General features: G+C 47.9%; 1 protein-coding gene across 3 annotated transcripts in view; it reads left to right on the forward strand.

Annotated features, from left to right (window-relative positions):
- The window catches only part of LOC135901293 (RRP12-like protein), a 156,475-nt gene continuing 128,602 nt past the window's right edge, over nt 1–27,873 (forward strand). For all 3 annotated transcript variants that reach the window (XM_065431040.1, XM_065431031.1, XM_065431055.1), the window contains exon 1: nt 1–153. In XM_065431040.1, coding sequence (XP_065287112.1) covers nt 81–153 — 73 coding nt within the window. In that variant the 5' untranslated portion in view covers nt 1–80. The remainder of the gene's footprint in view (nt 154–27,873) is intronic.

Here is a 27,873-nt window from a genome sequence, read left to right on the forward strand (position 1 = left end):
AGGTCAATTGCCGGTGCTCGCTATCCCCACGAGACTCCCGGGCCCAGTTGGCCAGAGGCGCGCGTCTCGCGAAGGCGCGGATGGAATTCAACTGGCGCCAGGAAGCCGACCAACCGACCATGGACTCAGATGACCAGGACACTGTCAGCTGCGGTGAGTAGGCTTGGCTCTGGTCGCCTGCACCGTTGGCAAGGCCTCTGCAGGCGAGCCCAGGGAACCGCGACGGCATCGGTGGCGGGTCCGCGGGCCGCGTCACTGGCGGGAATAGCGATACCGGACTTAACCCTAACACGGCGGACGCAGCGCTTGTCGAGCGCGGCGTCTTGAAATTTTGCTAGCCTCAGCGTATCATCGGGCCGCATGCCTGCGGTGCTCGTCGTGCATTTGCACACGTTACCCTTGTGCTGGCGTCTTATATTTTCCGCGTACTTTCTTTTTTTCGTTAGTCCACCGGGCTTCCTTTGTTGTCCGCCGACGCGAACGCAACGAAGAGAGATTTCTCCAAAATCCAAGATCAGAATCTATTAAGGAGCGTTGTTCAGTGCGCGATCGTGCGCGAGCCCCGTGGCCCGCGCGGCGCCTGTACTTGCGCTCTTATCGTCGTTCTAATCAATATTAGTGCAGGATTTTTTCATGAAGCTTTTCACCACGTGCTCGGACGACTTGCGAATCTTTATCTCGACTGTATCGGTTAGGGTGCTCTAGCCCGTGAACGCAGCGTACCTCCAACCCACGCTCTCTTTTCTTTCGAAGCCTTTTTTTCGCGTTGCCCATTGTCTCCCTTTCCACGGCGCCTGAATAGCAGTACGTGTTCGCGATGCACCCTCCGGGCCCGAGATGTTTTCGTGGCAAGAGTACCGAGACGCGCCGGCACGTATCGGCGCCGCAGACGCTTCGTCGTACTGCCTCCGCAGCGCTTTATCCGAGCTAGCTCTGTGGCGTCTGTACCTGCTTTGCTGCCGCGTCTGTCCTTTCCTTAGTTATTGCGCATTCGCGCCTTGAATAGACCAAGACGCTGCAGGTAGATGCTTGCCAGCAGTGGTTTATACTTACGGGGTGTGTAGCAAGCCTTGACGTAGACAGCTACTTTGCCATCTTCGCCGGAAAGCCGCAATCTTGTTCCATACCTGACGTAGATGGCATAGACGGCTTCGAGGAGACAGCATCGAAGCCTGCAATAGCCACCGTATACCTGCAACGATGCAGGTACGGTGGCTGTCTAGCGAACAGACAAGTGCTGCTATGGGGAGTAGCTAAACGGAGTGGAGTCAAGCAAGCGCACTGAAAAAAAGAAGAAAGAAAAAAAGAAAAGAAAAAAAGCTCGTGATTGTGCTCAACCCTTGTAACCGGGGCCGGTGTGCGAAACCGTAAGATCGTGTGCTGTTTAGGCTTGAGGGAAAACGCTTTAGAAAAGCGATGTGCGCGAGCCGTCAAACTGTGAGGACGGTGTCATGTCGTCTGCAGTCACGCAGATAAGTTTACGTTACGCAGATTAAGTTCACAGTTTGCGTTTGTGTGAGAACTTGGGTGCCAGGTGGCACGCGATGTCTAGGCGTGTTCATGTTCCAGTACGCAGACTGGTGCAGACGAGCTGTCTTCTTAGACGTCGAGTTAGATTATACTTAGCCTGCAGGAACGAATTGGAACACGCCCATAGCAGGCAGCGGTGCGAAAGCAGCGTAAGTAGTGCCTTCGTAGAATTGTATTGCTGCCCGCGTTTCGTGATGAACTGGCTTTTTATCTGCGACGTATTTTACCGACTAACCTTTTTTGTGTTGGAACTGCAACATGTGGCGTTGATATTACCACAAATGTTTGCACGCTTTTAACTTGTAGTGTGCGATGCACTAGGTTTTGGTTGCGAACGTAGGCGGTGTACTTCAGTCGCTATGCAATGAGTGCGGTCCTACGAACTTGTCACTCAGCTTGCCTTTTCGTGGTTAATGTGTCCATAACTGCATGCGGCATGCGGTGCGTTCTACGTAGCACTTGATTCATCTACAGGGTGTTTTTTTTTTTTAGCTGCACCAATTTTTACATATTGCCTATGGCAGGTAGCGCGATTCGAATCCTTGATCTAGATTACTCCATGAGGCGGCCATTACTTCTACGAGAAATCAATGTTCAATGTAACAATTAACGTGATTACGCTAATTATCTTTTTAATTAATTATTTTACGCCACATATTTGAATCTAAGAACTATATCCGCTTAGTTCGCACTGCGTATCCACTTGGAACGAATTTTATGGACAGCACCCGTTCCGAGATGTTAATTTTCGAAGTGTCCGTCCAAATGCATTGGTGTTCCAGTTACTTTTGTGCTTCAATGCATAAAACAGCGGTTCCTAATAAAGCAACTGGAACGCCAATGCATTTCATCGGACACTGAAAATTAAAATCTCGGAACATGTGCTGTCCATAAAATTTGTTCCACGTGAATACGCCGTGCGAACTAGGCGGATATAATTCTTAGACAGAAATATGTGGCGTAAAATAAGTAAGAAGTCAATTAGTGCAATTGCGTTAATTATTCCATAAATCATTTTGATTTCTCCTAGAAATAATTGCCGCCTCATCGAGTAATTTGGATCAAGGGTTAGAATTGAGCTATCTGCCATAGGCAACATGCAAAAATTGGTGCAGCTGAGAAAAGAAAACACTCTGTATAGTGACTATAACGTATGAAGTCAACTTTACTCCAAATTACGTAGCACATCCTTATTTCCTGCTGACATGAGGCATGCAGGATTTTCCTTTTTTTCTTCGTCGCGGATGCTGTTAGCGCGAAAAGTTGCAGTAACCTCCGCAGCGTTATCAGCGTTGCCTGCTATTATAGTGGTTACTGCTATACGTATGGAATGTAGTACGAAGGGCAAGAGGCTCGCGTTCGATATTGCCTTCTTTCTGCAGTTTTTTTTATTTTTCTTTTAAAGCATTCGTTTCTGTTTTAAAGATAACTGACTTCTAGTTTCGACACTCCCAGTCAGAAATGAAACGCGGAAATGTTCTAACTAGGCAACCGTTGAACTGGTTTAACAGCAACAACAACAACAACAAAAAAAAAAGGCCCGAAGGATAAGCTTATAATTTGATTTAGGTGTTTACGTATACTATAGAAATTGGCGAAAATCACAAAATTAAAGAAAAATTAAAGCGCCGAGTTCTCAATTGAACAGCACATAAAAGAGCCCCATTTAAAGCATGCAAATTTCTACGTTGCAGGCGATTGTAAGCCACACCGGCATTCGATTGTGGTTTGTGGGAAACTCATCAAATATCCAAAATAAAGGTCATGTACACATGCCTTTATTAGAAATGATTTTATCATGTTGAAAGCGCTTACCACTCAAGGACTTCTAACAGGGCTGCAATATCTTTTGTATGCGGCATTGAGATAGTGTAACTTTGCAGGTCTGTGGCTCGGATATGTGTCGGTGCTGTGACGGCTAAGTAAAACCCAGAAATGCTTGAAACTGGGCTGCACGTTCAAATAATTTACACCCGTGAATGTGAATAAGGGTATAAATCGGCGTATAACTCACACCCTTACACCCAAAAGGGAGTAAGGGTGTGAGTTATAGATCGATTTACACCCTTATTCACATTTGGTGGTGTAATTTTAAAAAAAATGTAGCTGGTGAAGTTCTAAGTTTCTTGAGCTAGCGTATAAGGTCACAAGGATACGAAGAAACAACACCGCACCAGTGAAGCGGAATGTCTAACAACGGTTTGACTGCAGTGATTGCGCTTCGCAGGTACAAACTTCTTTGTTTGCGTACCTGCTCTTGTGTCCTTAGGCTAGCGCAAGAATCATGCTTAAATGAAAATTATGTGAGTCACTATATTTGCGCTTTTCTCCACGCGATAAATCTTTATTCGAATATGTTCAGCGTTTGCCTACCGGCGGAACTGGTGCCTCTCTCGTGAATTTGAGTAAGGAGGGTCGCAGTTAAGTTACCTCAGCTACCTCACTACTAGCATAGTTCCGCGACAAGAAGACACTAAAGGTCCCTACAGCAGAGAAAACTTGATGCGGAAGGGTGAAAAAACAGCTCGTTGTTACATATCCACTATAATACTTGGGAACAGCATGAACGCCGACTAAAAATTAAGCCGACTCAACTTCATTTGACATCTACTTAACGCTAAACATGCGTGGGTTTGGTAGAAAGTGGTTATGAACCGTATCAGTCTTCTTCTGCAGCGAACGGTCAATGCATTCGCGACGGGTGTATCCAATGGGTACGTCAGTCTGTCTGTATACATACGCATATATATATATATATATATATATATATATATATATATATATATATATATATATATATATATATATATATATATATATATATATATATATATATATATATATATATATAGACGGATATACTGTTACTATTATAGATTCTGTCATTTCAGCTGACCGACAGAATCGATGCGTGTGTATGGGTCTTTTATTAAAAATTAAGATGTCAGCGCGTATGTATCAACGACGTTGATTTCAGTCGCACGTGTCGAGCGTTGTCGTGTTTTTGCGAAAGTGGCCAAACACCCGTCGCAGAAAACAGGATTGAACTCGTCAAAAAAAAAAAATATGTTTCACATTAAAAACAACCTTTACTTGAAAAGGCACGCGTATATCTGCTACATACATAGGCGAAGAATGTTTAAGTCGTCATTGCGTCGACCAGTCAGAGTGGTTAGTCGTAGCTCGCGTTGTCTCAACTTCTCCCATCATCCCCCATATTTCGAACAAAAACTGCGTACGGTTTGCGGTCGCCGCGGTGCTTTGCGCGCCATGCGGTCGGCTGTTGCAGCGTCCGAGCCGTTTCCGTCTCCCATAAACGCGCCTTGAAACGGCTGACAGGGGGTGCGTGCCGCAGCGATTCATCTTCATTTTAACCAGTGCCCCAATTTATCACTGCTCATCTCTCTCGATGCGCGCTTCGGGGCGGGTCTTGCGACCCAATTAAAGTCGCAGTGTCCGCCGAGCTGGCAGCGCGTGTGTACAGCGAAAGCCTCACCGGATAGCGAAGCCAACTCGTAACAATGCGCACATATCAGCTCCTACTGACTTAACCGGCTTCAAGCAGTTGTCTCTGGAGCTAATCTCACATGTCGCATAAAATTGACCGTTGGAGTTTGGCGAATTCGTATCTAGCGTGCACTAGGTTAATCGGCAGTCGATTGATTACGCTGTGTTTATAAGCGGGCTCAAAGTTCATGCTGGCTTAGCGTCCGCTTATACTGTATACCTGTTGCTTTCGTACGATTTTATTGTGCGTTGCAGAGAATAATGAGAGGGTGAAGAAAAAAAAAGTGTGCGGGCAAGCACAGTTTGTTACAAGAGTTGTTTAATCGTGGAAGGATGCAGTTACTGATATGGAGGTGACGCAGGTAGGCCAGCGGTTCCAGCCTTCGCTGGTCTTTGGAACAAAAGTTTCGTAGAAACTGTTAACATGACAAGAATAAAATAGCGCAATAGACAGGGCGGAGAGCAAGACGGCACGAGCGCTAACCCGCAACTGGACATACGCCGGGAAACCGTCGCTTTGTCAAACCCCTCTCGCTCACTTGGATGAATTACGAAATTGATCTATTTCTTATGCATGCCTTGTCTTTCCTTGCAGTAACGTGGCAGACGGCTGATTCAAAGATAAAACTGTGGAAGGTGCATTTACATACACGCCTGTCACAACCCAGCCTTAGTAATTCGGCCGCCTCCAATATTTGCCGTTGCCGCCTTTCGCTATTGCGGTATTTTCTCCTTGACAGTGCTACACTAACTGGCCTGAACTTGTACACTTGTGAAGTTAGCATGTCAGTTCGGCACAGCGACTTTCTGATGGTGGTCTACCCGGGATCACACGTAATGAGAGACGGGGAAAAAGGAAGTGTTTCTTGTTTTCATTCCATGGTAATAAACTTTCTGGAATACGCACAGTCAGGACTGGCGTCGTCGTCCTCTCGTCGTCTGTCCCGCTGAGTGGCTGATTTCAGGGATAGGCGGAGGGGCCACATCTGAGGGCAAACGAAGACGAAAAAGAATGGAAAAGGAAGACAATCCTTACATAAAAATACTCGGCCTGGTTGTGGTTCCAGAAGCCAGTTTTTCCAGAGTGTTTGTCTAACATAGTTTTGCTATCTATCTATCTATCTATCTATCTATCTATCTATCTATCTATCTATCTATCTATCTATCTATCTATCTATCTATCTATCTATCTATCTATCTATCTATCTATCTATCTATCTATCTATCTGTCTCCCACCACCACCACCACCACCACCACCACCACCACCACCACCACCACCACCACCACCACCACAACAACAACAACAACAACAACAACAACAACAACAACAACAACAACAACAACAACAACAACAACAACAACAACAACAACTATTATTATTATTATTATTATATTATTATTATTATTATTATTATTATTATTATTATTATTATTATTATTATTATTATTATTATTATTATTATTATTATTATTATTACACCCATCTTCGCTCGAGTGCATGCGCGTTCTTGGTTACGGCGAATAAATTCCCTTTATGCTTATTGCTGGCGATTCCGCCACTTTTTCGAGGAGCACACGAAGTGCAGTCAGTCTCTGCTGCGACGTGCGTGCCGGCAAACGTTGAAAATTTGTTCGCGCAGCGAATTGCCCATTCGCACAATTTATGCATCAACGAAACGCATGCCCTTATCACCTTTGTATTGGCGAATGCTGATAAGGACGAATGGCCCGATAGTCGCACATTATTGCAGAAAGTATTAGTCACTCCCAAGATGTACCCGCAGTTATCACATGGTCGCCTCGTGATCGTCGCGCATAGCGCAAGTGTTTTGAATAGGGTGCGAGGGCTGTGTCGTGCTTTCCCTTTGTGTGTTGCGGCAATCACGAGCAACACCGAATAGCTGAGCTCACAGTCGTAAAAGACGTATGCTTCCTCTGTGAAACAATGGCAATAATTTTCGAGCTTTCGATAAGATTATGCATCTCTGAGAACCTGCACAACACATAAGGGTCACAGGACGGGGAAATATATAACGACGTACAAATCGCATGTTCGACTGCTGCGATACTTATGTTATTCGCGCGATCATTGCTGCAGTTCATTGTCCCATTGCTTGCGGTAATACCGTCAGTGCGTTCTGTACGTGTGCTTCACCCTCGACCTCTGATAAGCAAAAGCACACATTTTACAAGCTGAACGTTGCTATATTGTACACGTCGTTTATGCCAGGAACGCTCGCTCTTTCCTTCTTTCCTTCACTGCGTCTTCGGCTGTGAATGCCAAACCAGGCACAATACTTCTCTGGCGTGAGGGCACATCCTCGCGCCCAAGTGTTCGGGGCATCGCCGCACATGATAGCAGTCGACATGATAACACGGCTATTGCGGCGGCGACGGCCAATCGTGGGTGGCACTTATACGCAAGAGAATTTCTGTGAATACGGGCCCAGATCTGCATAAATTTAGTGACAACTTATGCTTACAATTCGAAACTCTTCACTGTGCGAGGCCGCCAGCTTTAATTGCTACTGCATATAGATGCATATTTGCATAGAGGGTTAACTACTTCGACTGCCTTGGCGTTGCCAAGAAAAGCGGCAAGTGCTCTGCCTGCGGCCGAGTTGTTTTTGTGAGAATGGAGCCCGTTGAGCCTATGAAGCTTCAGTCATTGTTAAAGGACATTGCTCTCCTATTTCGCACTCGACTTCAGTGTGATACCAATGTGCAATTGGGAGCAGAAGATTGAAGACCGCGGGTGCAACGAAAAAAAAAATTGTTGCATGCAGCGTAAAATCTATAGTATAACACACAGATGTTCGCGTTCGACAAATGCAGTACGTTTCCCATTCCGAAGCTACAGGGCCCCACCGGAAAGAAGCACAATTTCTCGCGCCATTTCTTGCGGTGCATACCTTTTCATGGAGCATCGTTGGCTCCTGCGATTCATAAGGGTTTTGGCACAAAAAGAAGGAAGAAAATGAGGAAAATAGCGGTAAAGTATTGCATATCAATAGTTGATTACATCCAAGTAAAATAATGAACGGAATTAAATGTACTAATATAAGTATGCCGTGCACGACTGTCGCCGTAAGAACGCTTTGCCCATATATGTAAGGGCTGTACGAATTACCGTTCTCTACAACGTTGCGCAGGTCATTCCCGCATAGTTTCTCCTCCGACAGCGGAGCTCACTTAGCCGCCATCGATAACCGAAAAAAATGCATTGTCTGATAATGCCAAGGTACTTCGTTACTTGAAACGACGGTTATCTGATAGGGTCACGTAAGTGTAACGACCGCAGCAATTATGGAGCATGACCACAACACCATTGTGCAGATTCCGTGTCTATGTCTGGTTATGCTTAAACAATGTACAGGTATTTTAAACCAGGACCGACCAACCTGGTTTATTACATACCTTGACTAAGACCGCCTCTTGCTCGACGCTCCTGTTAGCGTGTTTTTCTTCCCATTTTAGCGCGTATGGGAGGGTGGGTGGTCAGACGGTTATTGGATGAGTAACAATAGCAAAGAAATACTGTGACGTCAACCACGCTAATAACGAATAGGGGGAGGAGGCTGGGTGGCATGAACACATTCGTGCTTTCCACCGATGACCCCGTGGCATTTTCTCGCGTTCCAAAGCCGATAAGGGGTGCCTTATCCAAAGTCAAGGGAAATGGCGCGCGCTTCCTTTCTCCTATGTTTTTCGGCTTCGCCCCGACGCCGTGTCTCTCGAGGAAACTGCGGAATTTCGCGGGAGGCCCGTCATTTCCACCGCAAACGATTCTTGTGCTGAGCTCAAAGGAAGAGGTAAAAAGCTTCTATATATTTTAACCCCCCCCCCCCCAAACACACTATTGCACCCGGCTTTCTGCAGAGCACTTCTCGGCGGGGGCCAGTTTTCGACCGCCGACATGGTTCGCGAAATTGTCATCGCGCCAAAAGCAGATAAATGTGTCAATCCAGCGCCACACACGACGTTTCGAAACGGTGTTCGGAAGTGACTGAGTGCTGGGGAACGACGATCGATGGTCGTCCCAGCGAGTTCGCTTCTACTGCGCAGCTCCTCTATCGTCCAAGGGAGGACGCGAGTGACCCCTCCTCACATTCGATTCACTTCTGCAGGCTGCCCACATGGCTGACTGCCTGGAACTGCTCTCTTTTCTTTCCGGGCTCAAACGTACTAAACTTCAACGCCAGTTGATCGCATCGATCTCCATGTCCGGCTTATGCCACGTGCGTTGGAAACTCGCCCTTGTGAAAGCTTCCTCGAATGACAGCGTAAACATCTTAACCTTTCAGCGGTCGCTTTCGGTAGATGCTTTCATCGGAACGAACGCTAATGGAAGCGATCATCACCGAGCCTATGTGTGAGCAAGCAGTCGAAAGCATCACTTCGGAGTCCCCGTGCGGAAATTGGGTTTCGTTAGTTTCCATTAGCAGACGTGCGGTGAGCGCAGTATATTTTTTTTTATCTAAGAAAAAGTCTGGAAATGTGTTATTGTATGCTAGGCTAATATTTTAAGAAATCAAATAAAATCGTACTATTCGTCGCAAGTTACGTTTAACCTTTATTATGTACATGCGTACTCCTGTGATAAAAGGTAGCAGTCAGGGGAGAAACATAATTCAGCTGGGCTGGATTGCGATTAGAACTGGAGTTTCAAATAAGCCAGATCGTAAAGCGAGCGGGTGCTTGGTGCGTCCACAATAACGTAGAGAATGGAACACAAATCACATGAAAGAACTGCATCAACTTCCCGTGACGTCAGATAATGTTGAAAATGTCTAGCTCTGTTTAATATATTTGATAGTTCTGTTTCGTTTGACATAAAAAAAAAAACCCTGCAGGTCATCACTAATACCCAATGTCTTTCCCGCCGAGGAAATGCGGAGATAGCGTTGTCAGAGCAACGTACCAATTCCGACTGATTTAAATGCCCGCTTAACATAAGCGCGCTATACAGTTCACCTACGCTGTCATTAAGTAAAGTCGTTTTCCACTATTATGGAGAGAGAGAGAGAGAGAGAGAGAGAGAGAGAGAGAGAGAGAAACGAGCCCGTTTTTCAATGCGGCTACACAATGTTTGCTTAGACATTCAGCAATTTTCTTAGCTTTGAAGTATGCCACCTGCACGTAGCCCTTGCAGGATTTCTTTTTCTGACAAGCGACAATGTGACTCATATGCTGCCGACGCAGCTTATACAGTCGATAAAATCAAATACATTGTGTGTGTCAGCTCGTATCCAGCAAATGATTGTCCGTTCGCTGCTAAACTGTGCTGTCACTCGTCCTTGCAAGGACGCCCTCTGATATCGCGGCTGGGCAACGAACCGTTATGAGCAGCGAGTTCTTTCCACGCACGTTGCGCATTCCCGAGAGATAGCACAATCATATATGAAACGCAATCGTTGTTCAAGCGTGTGCGTATCAAGGAGCATTCCTAAAAATAGCCGCATGACAAAAAATTATCAGAGAGGTACAATGCGGTGGTGACAGGACGACAGCGATGTGACAATGCTACGATACATACAATGCTTGTACCACGCAACTATGTTAAAGATCATCGTGTCAGCGTAGAGGATGAACCAAGCTGCGTTGCGTTGGCCACTATCTAGATAAACCTAGGACATTCAGTCATTCCTAATAATTATATATGCAACAGAAATAAATGAAGTTTGGGAATTTTATAATTTCAGTGACAAGTTACATGTCGGAGCCTGTATTCACAAAAAGCTCTTACGCTGGCATTGTTCGTAAGAGATAATTCTAGACAATCCTGATGCCGGACACCCAAAGGCAGCTGGCCAATGAAAAAAAAAACTTACGAATGAAAATTTTTATGAATTCGGCTCAAGAGGCTCCGAGGGTTGAATTCACCAAGTTTTTCTTTCGTAAGCGCCTTTGGATGTTCAGCATAAGGATTGGCTAGAATTGTCTCTTACGGAACAATTCTATGTGAATACGTGCCGATGGTTCGAAATCACGAGGCGTTTACTTCATGTCGGCTTCATTAAAACTTCTTTCTGGGCGAGTTGGTGCATACTTGACATAAAAAACTGTTACAGCGTAAACACATGCAACCACAAAGTATAAGGGACAGGACACAAGCGCTTGTGCCCTGTCCCTTATACTTTGTGGTTGCATGTGTTTACGCTGTAACAGTTTTTTATGTCATGTCGGCTGTTTTTCGTTGGCTGGTCGCCTTCGCTGATGATATGTGCAGCATCGCGATTGGCTGGCATCGGTTCTTACGAGCAGTACAAGCGTAAGAACTTCTTTGGGAATGCGGATTCAGTAGTTCGATCATAAGTTGCTGTCTGTTACATAATGCGGTTGTAGGTGCAACTGCTATTTGGTCTCGTCCTTGTTCTCTCGCTGCCTCTTGCCGTTATACACTGGTTGTTTCCTGTAGTAGCTGTTGCCAGTAAGCCATCCTGATACTGTGTAATCAGCTGTACTGTCACTCACGATAGCCGGTTATTTAGGTACAACAATGAAATTCAGTAGCTTTTGTGATAAAATTTGGTAGCTCGTCAAACTCTGGCTTATGGATTTATGGTTTATGGATTACTAGTCTTACTAGTCTCCCTGACTTACGTGAATTGTTCTCACTCATGTGACTACTATGCATGTGGTTGCTCTGGAAGGTAGAGCCGAGCAGACTGCGTATCATTCTCGACATTTAGAATTCGGGCACTCGCCGAGTGTCAGGAGCCACACAGATGACGTCAGTGCGATTTCCGCGAGGGCACTCCAGTGTGGCCCGGTTGTGCATTTTAGAGAGTCCGAGGCTGTGCCGACTGCCCCCGATGCCATGCTTCGCCGCACAGAGACCGAGCGCATCGTTGTTCGAAGCGCACGCCGCGGCCAGGCGCTTCGGCGTCGGCAGCGGCGCCAATTTATCGGGAAGACGCTGCAAAGCTCAATCTGGACCTCGGAGCGCGGCAGGGTCCCTAACTGGAATTGATGGAGCCCGGGAGAGGAGAAGCTGCCTGGACGGGAGGGCGCGGTTAATTCCCAATTGTCGACGGTGCCGTCACGGGGACGAGGAGGGGGGTGCGGGCATCGGTCCAATATCCTCCGCCACTTGAGGGCCGCCCCATCTTTGTCTTCTCGTCGACGACGGCCGCGGCTGGGCGTCTCGCCGACCCCGCGTGCGGCGATGATCGGGGACCGTCGGGGCGAGGAAGGTCCCTCTGCGTCGCCTCTTCCTCGGCGGATGATTATTAAAACATTTTGGGACTCGCGGGGTGTGAACGAGGAGGAGTGGTGCAGACGGCTACCCCCAGCCGCTATAAGTTGTGATCGGGCGCGCACCATAAATAACGCGTGTGTTATGGTAGCTTCGCCTTTGAGGTACGCCGAATGCGGCCGGCTGGAATCAGTGCCCGCCGGTTGTTCTTTCGTTTCATCAGCGCGATCGTCTGTCCCTCTTTTTCGGTTCGTATTTTCTGCGATTTCTCCCCGTTACTTCGTGCCGATGGAAAGAGGGCCGGGCGACGCTTCCTGGCATTCGGTTCACGGCGGCCCGTGCCCTTTGGTTTGTGATTCCATGCAGAGATTAGTTTTGTCATGACCCGGTTAAGTAATGATTTCGGCCGCTGGGTTAGCGTGTTAACGTGCCGACAGGAAATGTCGTAACTACGCGTAGTTTAGTAAAGTTTTTCTTTTTTTGGGGGGGGGGGGACGAAGCACGAAGTTTAACGTCAGCAAGCCTCGCGGAGTAAGTCACATATCATGCATCGTAAACTCTGCAACGCAAATTAAGATTACCAAGGAATCCGTCACCGCTTGAAAATAAGGTCCTTAAATATTGACGATAAGTGAAAATTTATCCCCAGTACGTTTACTCTTGTATTTGTAGGATAGTACTTAAGCGCAAGAAAGAGGACTATCGGCGTCAAAGTTAGGCGTGCAGGCATTTATGTTGGGCTCGTTTCAGCAATGTACAAACAACCGCTAATTGGTAGAAACTAGTGATGTGCGGCGGCTGTATACCGGAGTCCTCGACAAAATAATGATACTGACTTAAGTGAAGTGGGCTGCATATCTTGCTTTATACGGCAGCAAACAAGCAAAGTTTTTTTTTTCTTTGTATGTGTTGGGAGGGGGGGGGGGGGGGGTAGGACGCGAAAGGACTCAGCCTGACCAGCTTCGCATATATGAAACACTATCCCGCCTCCCTCGCACTAGGAAAGCGAATGAGAGGAACTTACTCATCTTTTTGGGCTGCTGAGCACGAGGTCGCGGGATCGAATCCCGGCCACGGCGGCCGCATTTCGATGGGGGCGAAATGCGAAAACACCCGTGTACTTATATTTAAGTGCACGTTAAAGAACCCCAGGTGGTCGAAATTTCCGGAGTCCTCCACTACGGCGTGCCTCATAATCAGAAAGTGGTTTTGGCACGTAAAACCCCATAATTATTACTCATGTTTTCTTAAATAATTATCATAACCGTCAGAAGTTGTGCAGTTCGAGCAGTTACGTCACTCATGACCATTGTATCTCGTTTCTGGAATCCTGCAGATCAGCGGATCTACGATACTGCGTGCTTTCTGGCGGTCATCGTTCATGCTAACATTTAAATGTGCGACCCGACTAGCTTGGCATCCGGTTGGCGGTGTGCTTATTCGCATACCCTCTCACAAGCTCTGGAAGGTGAATCTCGCCCACTTCCGCTATATAACACTTGGTGGCTAAGCTCCTCTTTTGGCCTCTCAATTCAAGCAGCCGAGGGCAGAGCCTTGGGTTCTTCAGCGGCCGCCTGCAAGGTCAGCGGCCCGCCCTGGCGCGCGCCGTCTCCGAGCGCTGTGGCGTGCGATTTCGCAAGCGAGTGTTGTCGCACTTGTCGCTGCGCAGCGCTTCACGGCTGGGCGACACAACAGCCCTCGCGGCGCAGCCGCGCAGCTGACGCGCTTTCGCGACAGTCGCGGATCATACTCGAAAATATCCCGCTCTCAACGCGACAGCGTCGTCGAATCCTTGCCGCCGGGGATCGCCCGCGACAGTCTCCCCTGTCAGCGGCGGCGCTTTTGCTGAGGAACGCCATTCTTCGGAGTTCGCCAACCTTGGTGCGCGCGCTCTCCTTTCGCTTCCCGCGTGCTGGGGCAGCGACGACGACGCGCGAATGAAAATGCCACGTAGTCGTGAGGAGGAGGCAGCGTTCGTGGGGACGACACCAAAAAAAAAGTTGAAGCAAAATGCAACGAAATTGTTTTGCTACGTACCGTTGCTGTGAAGATCCGACTACGTCTAAAGTTCCGCGAAATGTTGTTGTGAAGACATTTTCTGTTAGGCGGCGTATATTATACATGCGCGTACTTATGAACACGTTGTTTGAGTTCGACCATAACCGGGCAGAGTTTGTTCCTGTAAATTACCCAACCTGTTCCCCACAGTGTTGCCGTTGCAGTGAGGGACGTAAACAAATGAACTCAACGTGTCCGTTGAGTTCACAAAGTCAAGCCACGATAGTTGGAGCCGTTACCATCTCACAGACTCCGTGCAGCGCAGCTAAAGGCATGGGGTCGCCACAGCCAATCAAAAAAAAAGAGAACAGCCAGAAGAATGGCCTCTCGATTATCCGTCTCCGATAGCCCGGCTCCGCGCGATGCCGACTGAATAAAATCACCACGGAAGCATTAGTAGCGCACAACTGAGCGAACCTCCCTCCCCGCTTTTAAACGCGCAACCGACTGTCGTTACTGACTGGCTGACACGAGTCGTCGTCGTTGCCCAGAGCTTGCAAAACGTAATAAGCAGCGATCGTATCACATGCGCCATGCGCGAAAGCTTGCAAATGCCAACGGTATGTAGCAGTTTGTTATGCCAAGCTTAGCGCACGAAATTGAGCCTGCAAACCCGCGAGTGTGCGGTTCTTCCGGAAATGTAAAGACCTCCTTCACAATATTGGTTACATTGGTCACCAGGTGAAGTAGCTTTTTCGGCCGTTAGCTATGCTCTATAGAGATCTCCAAATATTGTTCCCACACTTGCGGTCGTAAATTGCAAATTGCGAATTAGTGTGAACGCGAGGGGCCATGTTGTCAAAGCTTTTCGTTTGTAAATGTTATTTCCCATTGGCTGGCCGCCTTCGTTAGTATGTTTAGCATCAGGATTGGCGGAAATGTTCCATATGAACATTTCTAGCGTGAGAGCTTTTTTTGTGAATACAGACCCGGGATCGCTTTTCTTACGTTGCTTTAGGGCCTACTACATTGGTACACCTCCCGCCAAGAAAATATTGTCCACCGTTGTGCACACCGGCATGTCCTATCGACAAGCACAAAAAAAGAAAGAAAGAAAGAAAGAAAGAAAGAAAGAAAGAAAGAAAGAAAGAAAGAAAGAAAGAAAGAAAGAAAGAAAGAAAGAAAGAAAGAAAGAAAGAAAGAAAGAAAGAAAGAAAGAAAGAAAGAGAACAACCAAAATCCAAGCTATTTTCTCTCGTTATTGACGAACTACCTCACCCTGCATGTGCCCTACTTGCTATCCTTTCTTATTTCTCTATGCCTGACTGCAATGCAATTTCAGACTTGAGTTTGGAGACGTTGCATTGACGGACTGCAGCGCCAACATGGCTCAAGAACAGCAGCACATTGCAAAAGGACAGATAGGTGGGCGAGTTGGAGTGGATTCATAGCCAATTTTCGTAGCACAAGACAAGGGCAAAATAGAAAGGAACAGACAGGACATGCGCTGTCATCAAAACATATTTGCTATTTGAAAACGATATGCTTATATGTATAATGGAAATGGACGAAAGGAATGCTGTCAAAACTAAGTACAAAAATCAAACACGTGGCAAAGAACAACGGCATGTCACAATAACGATGGCATAGCATGCCGAACTGAAGCACGCAACAACTACTAAGGTATTGCATTTATTTTGTTAATAGGGATATTAATGCCTGTCTACCACATATCTCACCTGATCTGTTAATTTTGTTGATTGGTTGCTATGTAGCGACAGAATGGCTGTCGACAGAATGCACCCGCAGGCGCGACAAGGCATCATTGGCCAGATGGGTGCTTAGCATTAAGGGTCAGAGAGAATGCTGATACTCTTGCAGATGATGCGGTGACCACTCTGACCTACATATGATTGGCCCCGCAAGATAGCGGGATCGACTAAGCTACACTCGGCCTGCAAAACGCGTGCTTCACCCCGTGTTCCATTTTGCAATCAATGTTCTCTTGCCCTCTGTTGCTGTCCTTTTGCTTATACGATATTAACGTTGACTGCTAAAGGAAAAATAATGTGAGCGTTAAATTTATTGGCGACATACTTCAGGGCTGTCCGACATTCGGTGCACATATTGAATCACCGAGAACCTGCTTTTCTCTTTCTTCTGCACTACAGTGGGCTTCTATCTCGCTTGACCCATTCGACGAGTTTTACACAAGCAGGACTTATCGTGTATCCAGCGGCATTCAATCGTTTTAGCTGTTTCCCAGAACTTACCCGTATGAAAGCAAGATTTCGTAAGAGGTGCATGTGGAATAGTCAGGACAGTGCCATATTTAATAAATTGAGGTGAGTACCCAAGGTGCCGTGTAGTGAGTTATGCGATCTTGGGAGGTACACTACCAGCACGTATGATCCGGGGTAACGAAAATTTCTGGTCAAGGTGCTGCAACTGATTGTTGTTGATGAGATAGGTCGTGAAGCGCAAGCGATGACTACATTTTTTCACTAATCCATTCAGAGTTTTATCAGCCAGGCATGAACAGCTCTGTCAACAAAAGAAATTCAACACCTTAATAGTTATTGTATGCGCTATTTCGGCATGTTATGACAACTTTTTTTGTGACATGCCTTTATGCAGCTGTTGTTTCTAGCCATGTGTTCTTGCGTTTTTTTCCTGTCGCTTGGTTTTGATGGTGTTGTCTCTGCCACTTGGTTCGTTATAAAAATTATGGGAACAGCGCGTGTGCTGTCTGCTACCAAATACAGCTACGAACAACATAGCACTCTTCCAGAATAAAAACACATGAAAAGTATTTTAATACACTTGCTGTTACACAGCGTGAGCAAAAGGAAGCACGCGAAGCAACCCACGGTTCTGCCTGTGTTCCTTTCCTTTTCCTTATTATTTAACACGCTTTAGTGTCGCTGTTTTCGGAGGAGTTATGCCTCAGCAGCAGACCCGCCGTGGTTGCTCAGTGGCTATGGTGTTGGGCTGCTGAGCACGAGGTCGCGGGATCGAATCCCGGCCACGGCGGCCGCATTTCGATGGGGGCGAAATGCGAAAACACCCGTGTACTTAGATTTAGGTGCACGTTAACGAACCCCAGGCGGTCGAAATTTCCGGAGTCCTCCACTACGGCGTGCCTCACAATCAGAAAGTGGTTTTGGCACGTAAAACCCCATAACTTAATTAATGCCTCAGCCACAGGTATCAGCCGCACTAAGCTTAGTGCGCTATCGTTACAGCACGGTGGGTGAATGGGCTTGATCGTGACTGCAACCCAGAAAGATGAGAACAGAAGCCATAATTACTAACCTTCGTTTGTAGAACAAGATCCAGCGGCGATTGGTTTGATGTGTTCCCGTAACCTGTGTTGAAGTCACAATGATTTTTCAGCGCAAGAATGTGCTGCTGTTTGTAGCGCGTGCACACTAGGGTGGCCATGTTTCGTTAAACACACAGCAGCCATTCGGCTGGCAATCCTATGCGTTGATCCCCGGCAATGGAAACGCGCGTCCAGTGAGGTTAGCAGTACACCCTTCAACGGAGGTTTCCATATACGAACACTAGCATGTTCTGAGTGACAGTTGAGTAAACGTGATATAATGCGCAGGTCAGACGCTCATGAAAGCATCCTGGGCGTGATCAGGCTGCGGGGCGTTGAACGACCACGAACCGTCGGAGCAGACGGAATAGCAATTTCAGTCCATAGTAGAAGCTTACATAGAATCATCATAGATGTTTCTATGATCATGCTTTATCTCGCTTCAATCGATGAGAATAAGCGTCTCTACCTTCTCTTGAATTCTGCTTTTATAGCCTTCCACTTTGCGATTGCTTAGACATGATTTTTCACGAGACCTCATGAGACCTATCCGCCTTCGTTCGTCACACGCGGATAGGTCTCGTGAGGTTTCCTCATCCATAATTGCACTGTAATTTTCTCTGGGGTTCTCGAACTAGCGGCAATTCGTTTTTGTTTTTTGTTTTTTGTCCATTTTCATTTCCCTTTAGTTATAATTTCCACTCATCAAACAACTAATAATTTCCCTTACGTTTTCCCTGACTTCGTTGTCTCTTGGCTTCATGCGGTTGTGACTAACGAAAATTGGGCCCCTCCATTCCCCTTTTTCTAGTAGGGCAACTAGCATTAATCGGAACCCACATCCACGTATTAATGCGGATATCGCATTCCCGCCACATAGAGGCGCCCATGTAGCCATGCTGATGCGAAAACCAGCACTGTTCTTGCGGGTGTGCAGTCTCTGTCAGCTGAAAACCAGGGCGCGCGATCGGCACCCATGACATTGAGCCAGTGCAGGGCCGCGCAGCAGTGACAGGCAGAAGCAAATGGAACGAATGTTCTTCAAACGGAAGCTGCACGCGGGGCGCGCTCGCAACGGACTTCCATCCCGGTCCCCCTCGTCGCGCCGGTGCGCCCCCACCGCTCCGTCTCCCAGCGCAGTTCCTTGCGGAGCCGAGCGTTGTACAAAAACACGTGGTGCTTCCTCGAAGGACCCACTCCCCGGGCCTCTCCCCTCGCGCGGGTAGCCGGTATTTTTGAGGTGCCGCATCCTGAGCAGGGGACGACGAGCACGCGCGTCCCGTGCGGCCGTCGCCTCCTCGCTGCGGATTCCGTGCACTGCGGCGGAAGCTGCCCGCCCTGCCGTCTTGCATAATAAAGCCCCGAATCGTTCCACCTGCGCCTCGTGACGCAGAGGGGCTCCTTCTTGTGCGCGGATCCGACTTGCACGTCTCACATCCTCCAGATTTCGGCGATCGCCTCCGCGAACGGGCAGCAACCGTAAGTTAGCCCGGTGCCCCATACGCGCCAAAGAATCAAAAGCAAAACGACGAGAACCGCCACATCTATCGCGCGTCCAACCAATGCGCGTCTCTTTACCCGCAACGCTCGAACCGAGGCAGAGTTTTGCGCATTAATTTCGAAGCCACCGGCGATGCCCAAATGCAGTCCTCGTCGCGTTACCCGAGACTCGGTATCAGCTTTAACAGCGCTGCTGAAAACTGCGGCGGCGCGGCTTCGTGCGGCCGCAGCTATGCTACGAGACGCGTGGCGTAAATAAGGGCGACCCCGGTTTTGGAAGTGCGCGTACTCTGAGGGTTGGGGGAGGTGTGGCATCCATCCTTTTCCCAAAGTGTCGCACGGGGACGTTCGAAATGGAAGCAGGCGACATTTTCGCGAGCCAATATTTCGCTGCCCGACCACACTTTCCCGAAGTCCCCGAGCGCGCGGAGAACTGTCAGGGCGCGAAGCACGCGCGCCGGGCACTCCGCTTCGGTTGGCACTGCGTAAATCTTCGACTCTCACGCTGTGCACGCTGTGTGAAAAGTGTATATGTACATCTTTTTCGTACGTGTGCACCATGGTTGTGGCGCCTGAAAGGGACGCGGAGGTGCTCCACTAAAACGTTTCGCTCTGTCGTTAAAGTGCCCAATTAAAAACTGCTAAGAAAATCGGCAAGGCTTCAAAAAAAGGGGGTTTGGAGCAGGGAGGGAAAGGGGTACAACAGACGATTGCTATATACCGGCTGCTTCACGTAACTATAGAACCAAACTGCCATCCAGATGAGCAAGAGCGCAGATACGTACGTCATTTTTTGTTTTAATGCTTCACGGGCTTTCTTCACACCCCGAAAAAAAAAAGAACAATGTAAGAGATAGCGTTAATAAAACAACTTCTTTGCCGTTTCTGAGCCTTCTCTACAACTGCTCAAATAAAACTTATGTCCTAAAACGAATATCTAGATTGTGCATAATTAAACTTAATTAGCTAATCGCATCTCAAAAATAGCTGAGTAACACAAGACTACTGCGAACAGTGTTACCATTGGTCTCCTTAGCTTAATGAGGGCCACTCTATTTTTAATGTTTGGTTCCAGTTACATGAAACGCCCAGCAAATACACACATACAGACAAGCCTTGCAGCGCAGTGCTTTAGCCGACCTTAGATAAACTTTGAAGAAATTTGCACTGAGTTAATTGTGGATACCACGGGAATTCCGCATATATATATAAAAGGAGAAAGCCCTGCCTCGGCAAGCAAACAAATGCTGAGCCAGAACCACTTGTCAGAACGTTGCCACTGAGCAGTTTTGCGTAATTTAGATTACATTAAATTATTTTCCGCCCAATGAACCACCGCATCCTCGAATCGAGACCGCACAGCGTTGGCCTTAATTGCACGTACACATAATCGTCTGGATTGCATGATGACTTGGTGTGCACATGTGGAAAGACACCCCTCTTACTTCGGCGACCTTGTAGACCCATGAACGCCTGGTATGAATTTAGAGTCGCTCAGTGCAGGTAGTTAACTCATACAAGCTTCGCATCCGAGCAGGTGCGCTCGCGGTTGCTGGGTTTCTGCCACCCACGAAGCAGAAGAAGCACGTGGACATCGTTACGTGTCTCACGCTGTATAAGGGGTATACGTTTCGCTACAGCATGCAGATGAAAACACGCGGGCAGGGATTGCTGCCATATGCTTGTTGGAAGAAGTATGAGCATAACCATAAGCCTACAGTTTTACATGTAACGTGAGCACGACATAATATTTAGGCTATATAAGAACAGCTTCAGATTTTCTTAACAAACTCCTAAGTGGTCACCTCACCTCGGGGTCAACCCTGGTGAGTGGTTGGTAGTAATCCAGCGAGTGATTCTCAAGGCGTTTGCAGAGACATTCAAAATGATGACCTGCCTTCATGCGCACAAACCTCCACATGTACATGCATGCTCACCTCCTTCTGCACGTACGTATACAATGGGTTCCAGGCCATCAACGATTGCGAGGAAATTTAAAAGCACACCAGCTCTACCACGCAGAAAATACGGGACCACCTATTCTTTGGCTTGTCGAAGACACCACCCCAGAAAAGAGCGGAAGATGCAGCGCAACGAAAGGCTGCATATTTTGAAGTCTCGCAGGGAAGCATCGACACTTCTCAACACACCATACTAAACGCATGCTTTCGAGAGAGGACGCCTCAATCATACGATCTTAAAAATCAATAGTATGACTTAGCAACAAGGAACGACGCAGCGGAAACAGCGCGCTTGCAATGGTTCCACGACCGAAGTGACTGCCAACAAGGCTTGCGAGGTCTCTGCAAACAGTGTGTATAATGAAATACTACAAGCACGAGAGACGATTGCCACAGGCCAAAAATTCGAACGCAAGGTAAAACAAGCGAGGTTTCCACAAGGAAAAAAAAAAGAGATTGGTTTGGTGTCGTGCCCTCTTGGCATTCTGAAACCGGGTTAACAAAGGGTTTTTTTTTTTTGTCAGGGTTCTTTGTTATTGGTCGGTCGCCTTCGCTTATGATGTGCCCAGCGTCAGTATTGGCTGGAATTTGCTCTCGTGAAATCATACTAGCGTAAGAGCTTTTTTTTGTGAACGCCAGCCCCGATTCGTACGACTCGCATGTTCGAACGCGGCCGACTCCAGCGCACCATGCAGCCATGATGGCTCGGTCAGACGGACGCGGTCAGCGCGCAGGCGTCGGACGGTGCCTCGGGAGCCATTCTTGGACGGCGTAACGGCGGCGGAAGCTGAAGTGGCATTCGATCGCATAAACTGTTTTCCCTGCCGTTGGGACGGCTCCGGGGCTTCAACACAAAGCAGGGCCCCAGAGCGTCCGCGGTTCCGGGACAGCCGTAAACATCGGGTATTCTCGGAAAGTCAGGTGGCCTTCGGGCCTCGCGCGCGTCGTACGCCGCCGCGTGCGGCACCACCAGCGCGAACGCGCGGAAACGCGCGGCACGTCATCGCCGCCGCTTACTCAACGAACCACTGCGGCCACGTTAACAAACTGGCGTCTGCGTGGTTTCTTTGGCTGCAGCACCGAGCGCGTTGCACTGGACGCGGCCGCAGACGAAAAGCGACCGCGCCTTTAGTCAAGAGAATGGGTGTTGAAATTGCCGTTCGGCTGGTGCTGTGAAGAGCTGTGCGCACAGGAAGGAGCCCGCGCTTCTTCCTGTCCTCTTAGACGGCACATCTTGCGGTTCATACTTGAACGAACGTTCTGCTATAGCGAAAATAAGAGGCGTATTCACTGTCTGCTTCCTCCACACTGCGTGAAAGCAACTTCCTCAGTTTAAGCTCTGGATGATATGTGATGAAGAGTGAGGACTCGAAATTCTATGCCTGACGGGATTACACAACGAATTCTTTTAATTACAACGAACCTCTATATATGACACAAAGTGCCATGCATTTCATTTTTTACCACTTGATTCTTATTGCTTGCACTATTGGTATAGTGCCCAGCCTGCATGGGCGCACTTCCCGGCTAGTTTTCCTTCTGGACCACATTTGTCGTCTTCAGAATGTCCAATGTCCTTTCTGTCCAACGAATGGAGGCCTTGGTGAGAGCAGTTGGTTGTGACAATAAGACGAAAGTATACCTGTTAATGAATAGGTGCCCATAATTTTTTCAGAGCAGATTTGGCATCTTGGTTCGACGAAGCTTCCGAAATAAATTCGACGAATGTTCAAGGGAGTTCGACTAAATACCTTCTTTAAGTGGGGAATTGTACTCAACAGTAGGCTAATTGTGTATTTTGAGCGTTCTATGCGAGTTAGAAAAAAAATTGTGCTCACTTTTGCACTACGTTCGGTGCAACTTCAAAGACTGTAGTTTTCATTAAAGTCGTAGGCGTGATTACTACAACGTTTTTCGACCATGTTGCAAGAACTAGACTTGAGCAAGGGTGAAGCCTGCAGCCTGAAGCCATCGTCTCAAGGGTTTGCCATTGTTTATATGTGAAAGACCACCCCATTCTTCGCTGTGCTTAGTTTCTTTCTGCCGTGTATTTCCGGTAACGCTCGGTTGTCAGTGATCTGAAACAAACGAATAAAACCTACCTATCTTTAAACTACGAAATCCCTCGTCTGGTATCGGCACGCCTTATAATCTTGCTTATAGTCGTTGCTATTTCCTTCGCGGCAAGTCTTCGTCGACCATTTGTTTTTTTTAATGTATTTTAGGAACCGAGATAAATGAGCATGCGACATGTACGATCCTCAGTTTTATACGATTCTTATATATAATATTAGCATATGTAATAAACACGTTTCGGAAAGAATTTGAATTGAATAAACCTTCATTAAAAAAATGGGGCATTAATTCGAGGGATGCTCACAAACTCGTGGGGCTAATATCTCTTAAAATCCAACGTCAAATAATATCGACACGAACTAGGTAGACCCTCAATAAATTCGCGATTAAAGAAAGACATTATAGAAAGCCTCGTACATCTTTATTAAATTGACGAGTAACGCGAAATAAATGCGCAACGAAAACATGACAAGACAAAGTGCAGCATAAGCGGCTTCTAGCTGTCCGTCTGTTGCTAAATCATTTGGTCTGCGTTCGACGAACCCTTCGAACGACGATTTGCTGCAGTGTGTCCGAGCACCGCAGCATGTCAGGAAGTTAGTCACGCGCGCGTGTACGACCTGCTCCTTTTCGTGAAGGAGCTCGCTCCAGCGCCTGTGTTCTCTGTCTGCGAGGCTGTACACGTACACCGTTATACGCGCTCGAGGCAACTGTGGACAGAGGGAGGGCATGTGGGAGGAAGCACCTCTGAGCACACGGCTCCGGCGCTGGCCACTGCGCACCAGACAACCTGCGAGGCGGCCTGTGCGTGCGTTTGGGTTGGCGCGTGCAGCGGGTTTACGAGCCGCAGCGGGGTGAAGGTGGGGCACTCGCCGATGGTGGGCGCAAATAGAAGCCGGCGCAGGCAGGATGGGCCGTCGAATCGGCGGGAGAAAGATAGGGTCCGCTGCCGGCGACGGTGGCAGCACCAGGTCGGTCGGCCCCGGGAATAGGCGGCCTGAACGCTGCGTCTTTGTCTAGAAGGCCCCATCGTGGCGCTAATTGGCGGACCCCGGGTCGCCGCAGTGGGCCCATCCGCCAGGGGGCAACGAGCGGCGACGACAGCCTCTTTGTCGCGCACTGGCGCCCACCGTGGAGAGGAGGAAGCGGGGAGTAGGCGATGTCGCGTTGCTTTCTTGGCTCGACGCGATCCGAAAGGGGCGTTCGAAAAGATCGCTGGCACTGTTGAAAAAACATATATATATCTGTCACTCCTAGCGTCTAGATACGCGGCAGGCACGGTATAGGAGCCTTCTAGTTAACCATAACGCTGTTGGATGCATTTGCATATCAAGCATTCGAGAGCCCACCCACATGCAAAGAATTCATTACTTGTTGATGTGCTAGTTGGCTCATAGTTTTTGTGGTGTAACAGGATGCGAAGCGGCATGAAGTAAAAACAGGGCAGGAAAAGGCACCTTCCTGTCCTACTCCTCATGTTGTTTTGCGCTCTATTAGACCACAACAAAGATCTTCCCTGGACACATTACACAAGGTCCGAGTGCTTATGCGTGGCAGTTGTAAACTGCATAAAGGAACAGTTCATTCACGTAGTAGAGTAATTTGGGCGTGACACTGTCATAGACGAAAACAATATTGAAAACATGGAATTCATTGCATGCAGCCGTATATGTGGTCCCATGCACCCTTAATTTGTCAACGTCAGAAAATAGCTGGATGCTGGTGGATATGTTCGTGCGACAACCTCTCCGACACTCAATTTAATTGAAGGCTTTATTCAAGTGCGTATCTGCACACTTAAGGAGGGAGTACAAAAGGAGGCAAGGCCGCACTAGGTCCTCCTATAACTGGGACGACAGTCGAACACAAACTGTGCCCGCAGAATAAAAATGTAAATGTAGTACAATAAAAGAAAATATACACATATGAAGGAGAAGTAAAACAGCAAGAAGTTATGCATATGTAATAAAATAAACAATGTATACAGAAAGGAGCACTACAGTAAAACCAACAGTAAGCACTACAATTTGTGCAAGGAGGAATACAGTTCCCCAGAAGATTCGAGGCGTAATTAGGCGAGGTATAATTCCATGATCGTTATAATTTTCTTGCATCGCCGTCATCACTGCATCGTTAAGCAATTACATGCCAGCTAAGCCGAGTCTCATATGCGGGGTTGCACTTAACAAACTCATCTAATACCTCTATTACCACCGTCTGGCGCCCCGCTTGTTCTGGGAAATGTTGCAAGCACGTCTATACAAGACCCTGAAGCAAATGGAAACAAGGGCACGTCAACTGAGATTGGTCACTGATGTCCTGGCCGGGAGGGGGGCAAACTACTAATGAACGCTCTCTACCGCATTTTGTTACTTTCTTAACTTCAGCGTATGAAAACATAAATCCAGCGGACCTATTGATTCCGTACAGCAAACTTTCACTCTCGAGGCTTAAAATACAGAATCCGTCATTCGCAATTCTTTACACCGCAACTGCTTTATTCAGCGACCTATGATACTGTGCTCCTAAGTAACACCAGGACCACCGGCGATGAATAATTGAAGACTTGTACTGGTGGTTTAATTATACAGGCCTCAAAATGGATGTTGAAAAATGCGGCGAAAGCGGCTAAAGTTTAGTGGGCCACTGGAACTACTAGTTATTAGAACGTAGTTGTCTCGCCAAAGAGCTCCTTAAACCCGAGCAGTGGGGCAAGACACAAGGATGAGTTGAAGTAAATGTGGCAAACAACTCAAATTCGTGAGCAGCAGCTTACTGAAATGCTCAAGAAAAAGCACCCGCCTGCTGACCCGAAACTTCTTGGCTGACAAAGAAGCTTGAAAGAAAACTTAGCCGGTATAATGTAAGGATTCATTTAGCTAGATTCAATTTCTTTCTTAACATGCAGCGCTCACAACCGGCCGACCCTGGTGACGATTTAGACTGAGTGCCGCTCGAACAATTGCCGAAGCGCGAAGAGGAAGAGAATTAGAACATAACCGTTGCAGTAGCATAGTCCTGTACTCAATTTCACAGTACCGTGTTTACGAAGCAGTTCTATAGCATTAGAACAGGTTTTGTGAATTCAATCCCTAGGACCAAATTCACAAAGCTTTTCATTTGTAAGTTCATACTTGAAGAAAGAAAAAAAAATAGCGCTGACCAAGACGAGGACAAATAAATTATGGCAGGTTTTGCACAATTTCTTTGTGCTCGTCTTTGTTAGCGCTGATTTTGTGAAGTGCGAACGCACGCCAATTTGCCCAAGTTTCCCTGCAACATTATCTGTAAGAGCTTATTGCCATTGGCTGGCCGACTTCACCAATAATAATAATGACTCATAATTGGACTCTGGGTGGCGTAGTCATACACGTACTCTATACGCGGACCCTGGCCCTGCGCTCGGAATACTGGACTACACACACCCTCATAACCCGGCGAGCTTCCTGCATCCAGCCGGCTTTCTTTGCTGCACTGTGACGATGAGAATTAGCTTCAGCTGTCTGATTTCTAGACATTATTCTGATTCCTTTCTGGTTTGTCTGATTGCTCAGAGCGAGTGAACTCCCGACATTGGAAGGACGCCGAACTCCAGTAGAGCCTCCTCGAAGCCTTTGTGGCCTTTGTTGAATCGCAATATGGCTATAGAAGTGGCCGTATCTACAGCAGTGCGTGAATTTGGTCTGAGCAATGGTGAAAAATTGGAGAACGAGCTTGTGCCGGGCTTCGTCAGAGCAAGTGCTCGCTAGCTCTTATACCAGGAAAGCTCATCATCTGAGCAAAAATATGTGCTTGTGACCCTCTCATCAGTCGAGCATGAATGGAAAAGCGAGGCCCGCTACAGCTACCATACTTCGATTAGAACAATTTTTTTACAGTCTTGGATGGAGAAACGCCTTGATTTTTGTACACTTGAAACTAGAGTGCTGTAAACATGTAAACGTTTTCTTACTAACTAAATTAAGAACCATGGTGTGACGCGCGCACAAGCAAGCAACGCAGCTCACTCGATGACCGCGGTAACTCGCGGTCGAAACGCTGGAGTGAGGAAGCGCGGCAGCAGCAGTGAGCGAAATTACCTTCGTGCCGCCTCTCGCTTCAACGCGAAATAAGCGGCGAAAACACAGCGCGCACAAAACTATCAGCACTCGGCGCGCACTCTGTCTCATCGCGGATCGCTTTCAAGATAAGGCCCGCGCGGCCTCGCGCGCCCGAGCCAGCAGCCGCTGGAGTAGAATTCCCCCCCCCCCCACCTCTCTCCCCTCCCTCCGGTGCGTTGCGCGCGACGGAAGACGGCGCGCTTTCTCCCCACTTTTCTCACTTGCGCGCGCGAGATTGAGCCGCAAGCGTCGCCTCACCCTCGCACGTTTTCATTCGCACATCTACAGAGCATGCGGAGCGCGGCGACGATGTTATCACCCTTGGATTTTACACGGAACATCGCGGCGATGGCGACGGCAGAAATGCGCCTGGAGTGTCCATATAATTGCTTGGGTTGGTAACAACCTTATTTATAGCCCTGCAGAGGTTTCGCCAATGGGGCCTTAGGTATCCCACATGGGGACGGCGAGGTGTTGCCTCGCCGCCGCCTCGCGGGCCTGCTGGACGGCCAGCGGCCCACCGCGGCGGAAGGGTTCCGGAGTTAGCACCGTGCGGGTTTTTGTTACAGTTCCAGAGCATGCGGGTTAAAGTGGCTATATCAGTGTGGCAGACCTCGCATATATTTGTCGGGTACGTACCGGGGTAGAGTCTGTGGTATTGCGCCGGTATAGGGTAC

Source organism: Dermacentor albipictus, chromosome 1 (genome assembly GCF_038994185.2).
Source record: "Dermacentor albipictus isolate Rhodes 1998 colony chromosome 1, USDA_Dalb.pri_finalv2, whole genome shotgun sequence".
Taxonomy (NCBI): Eukaryota; Metazoa; Arthropoda; class Arachnida; order Ixodida; family Ixodidae; genus Dermacentor; species Dermacentor albipictus.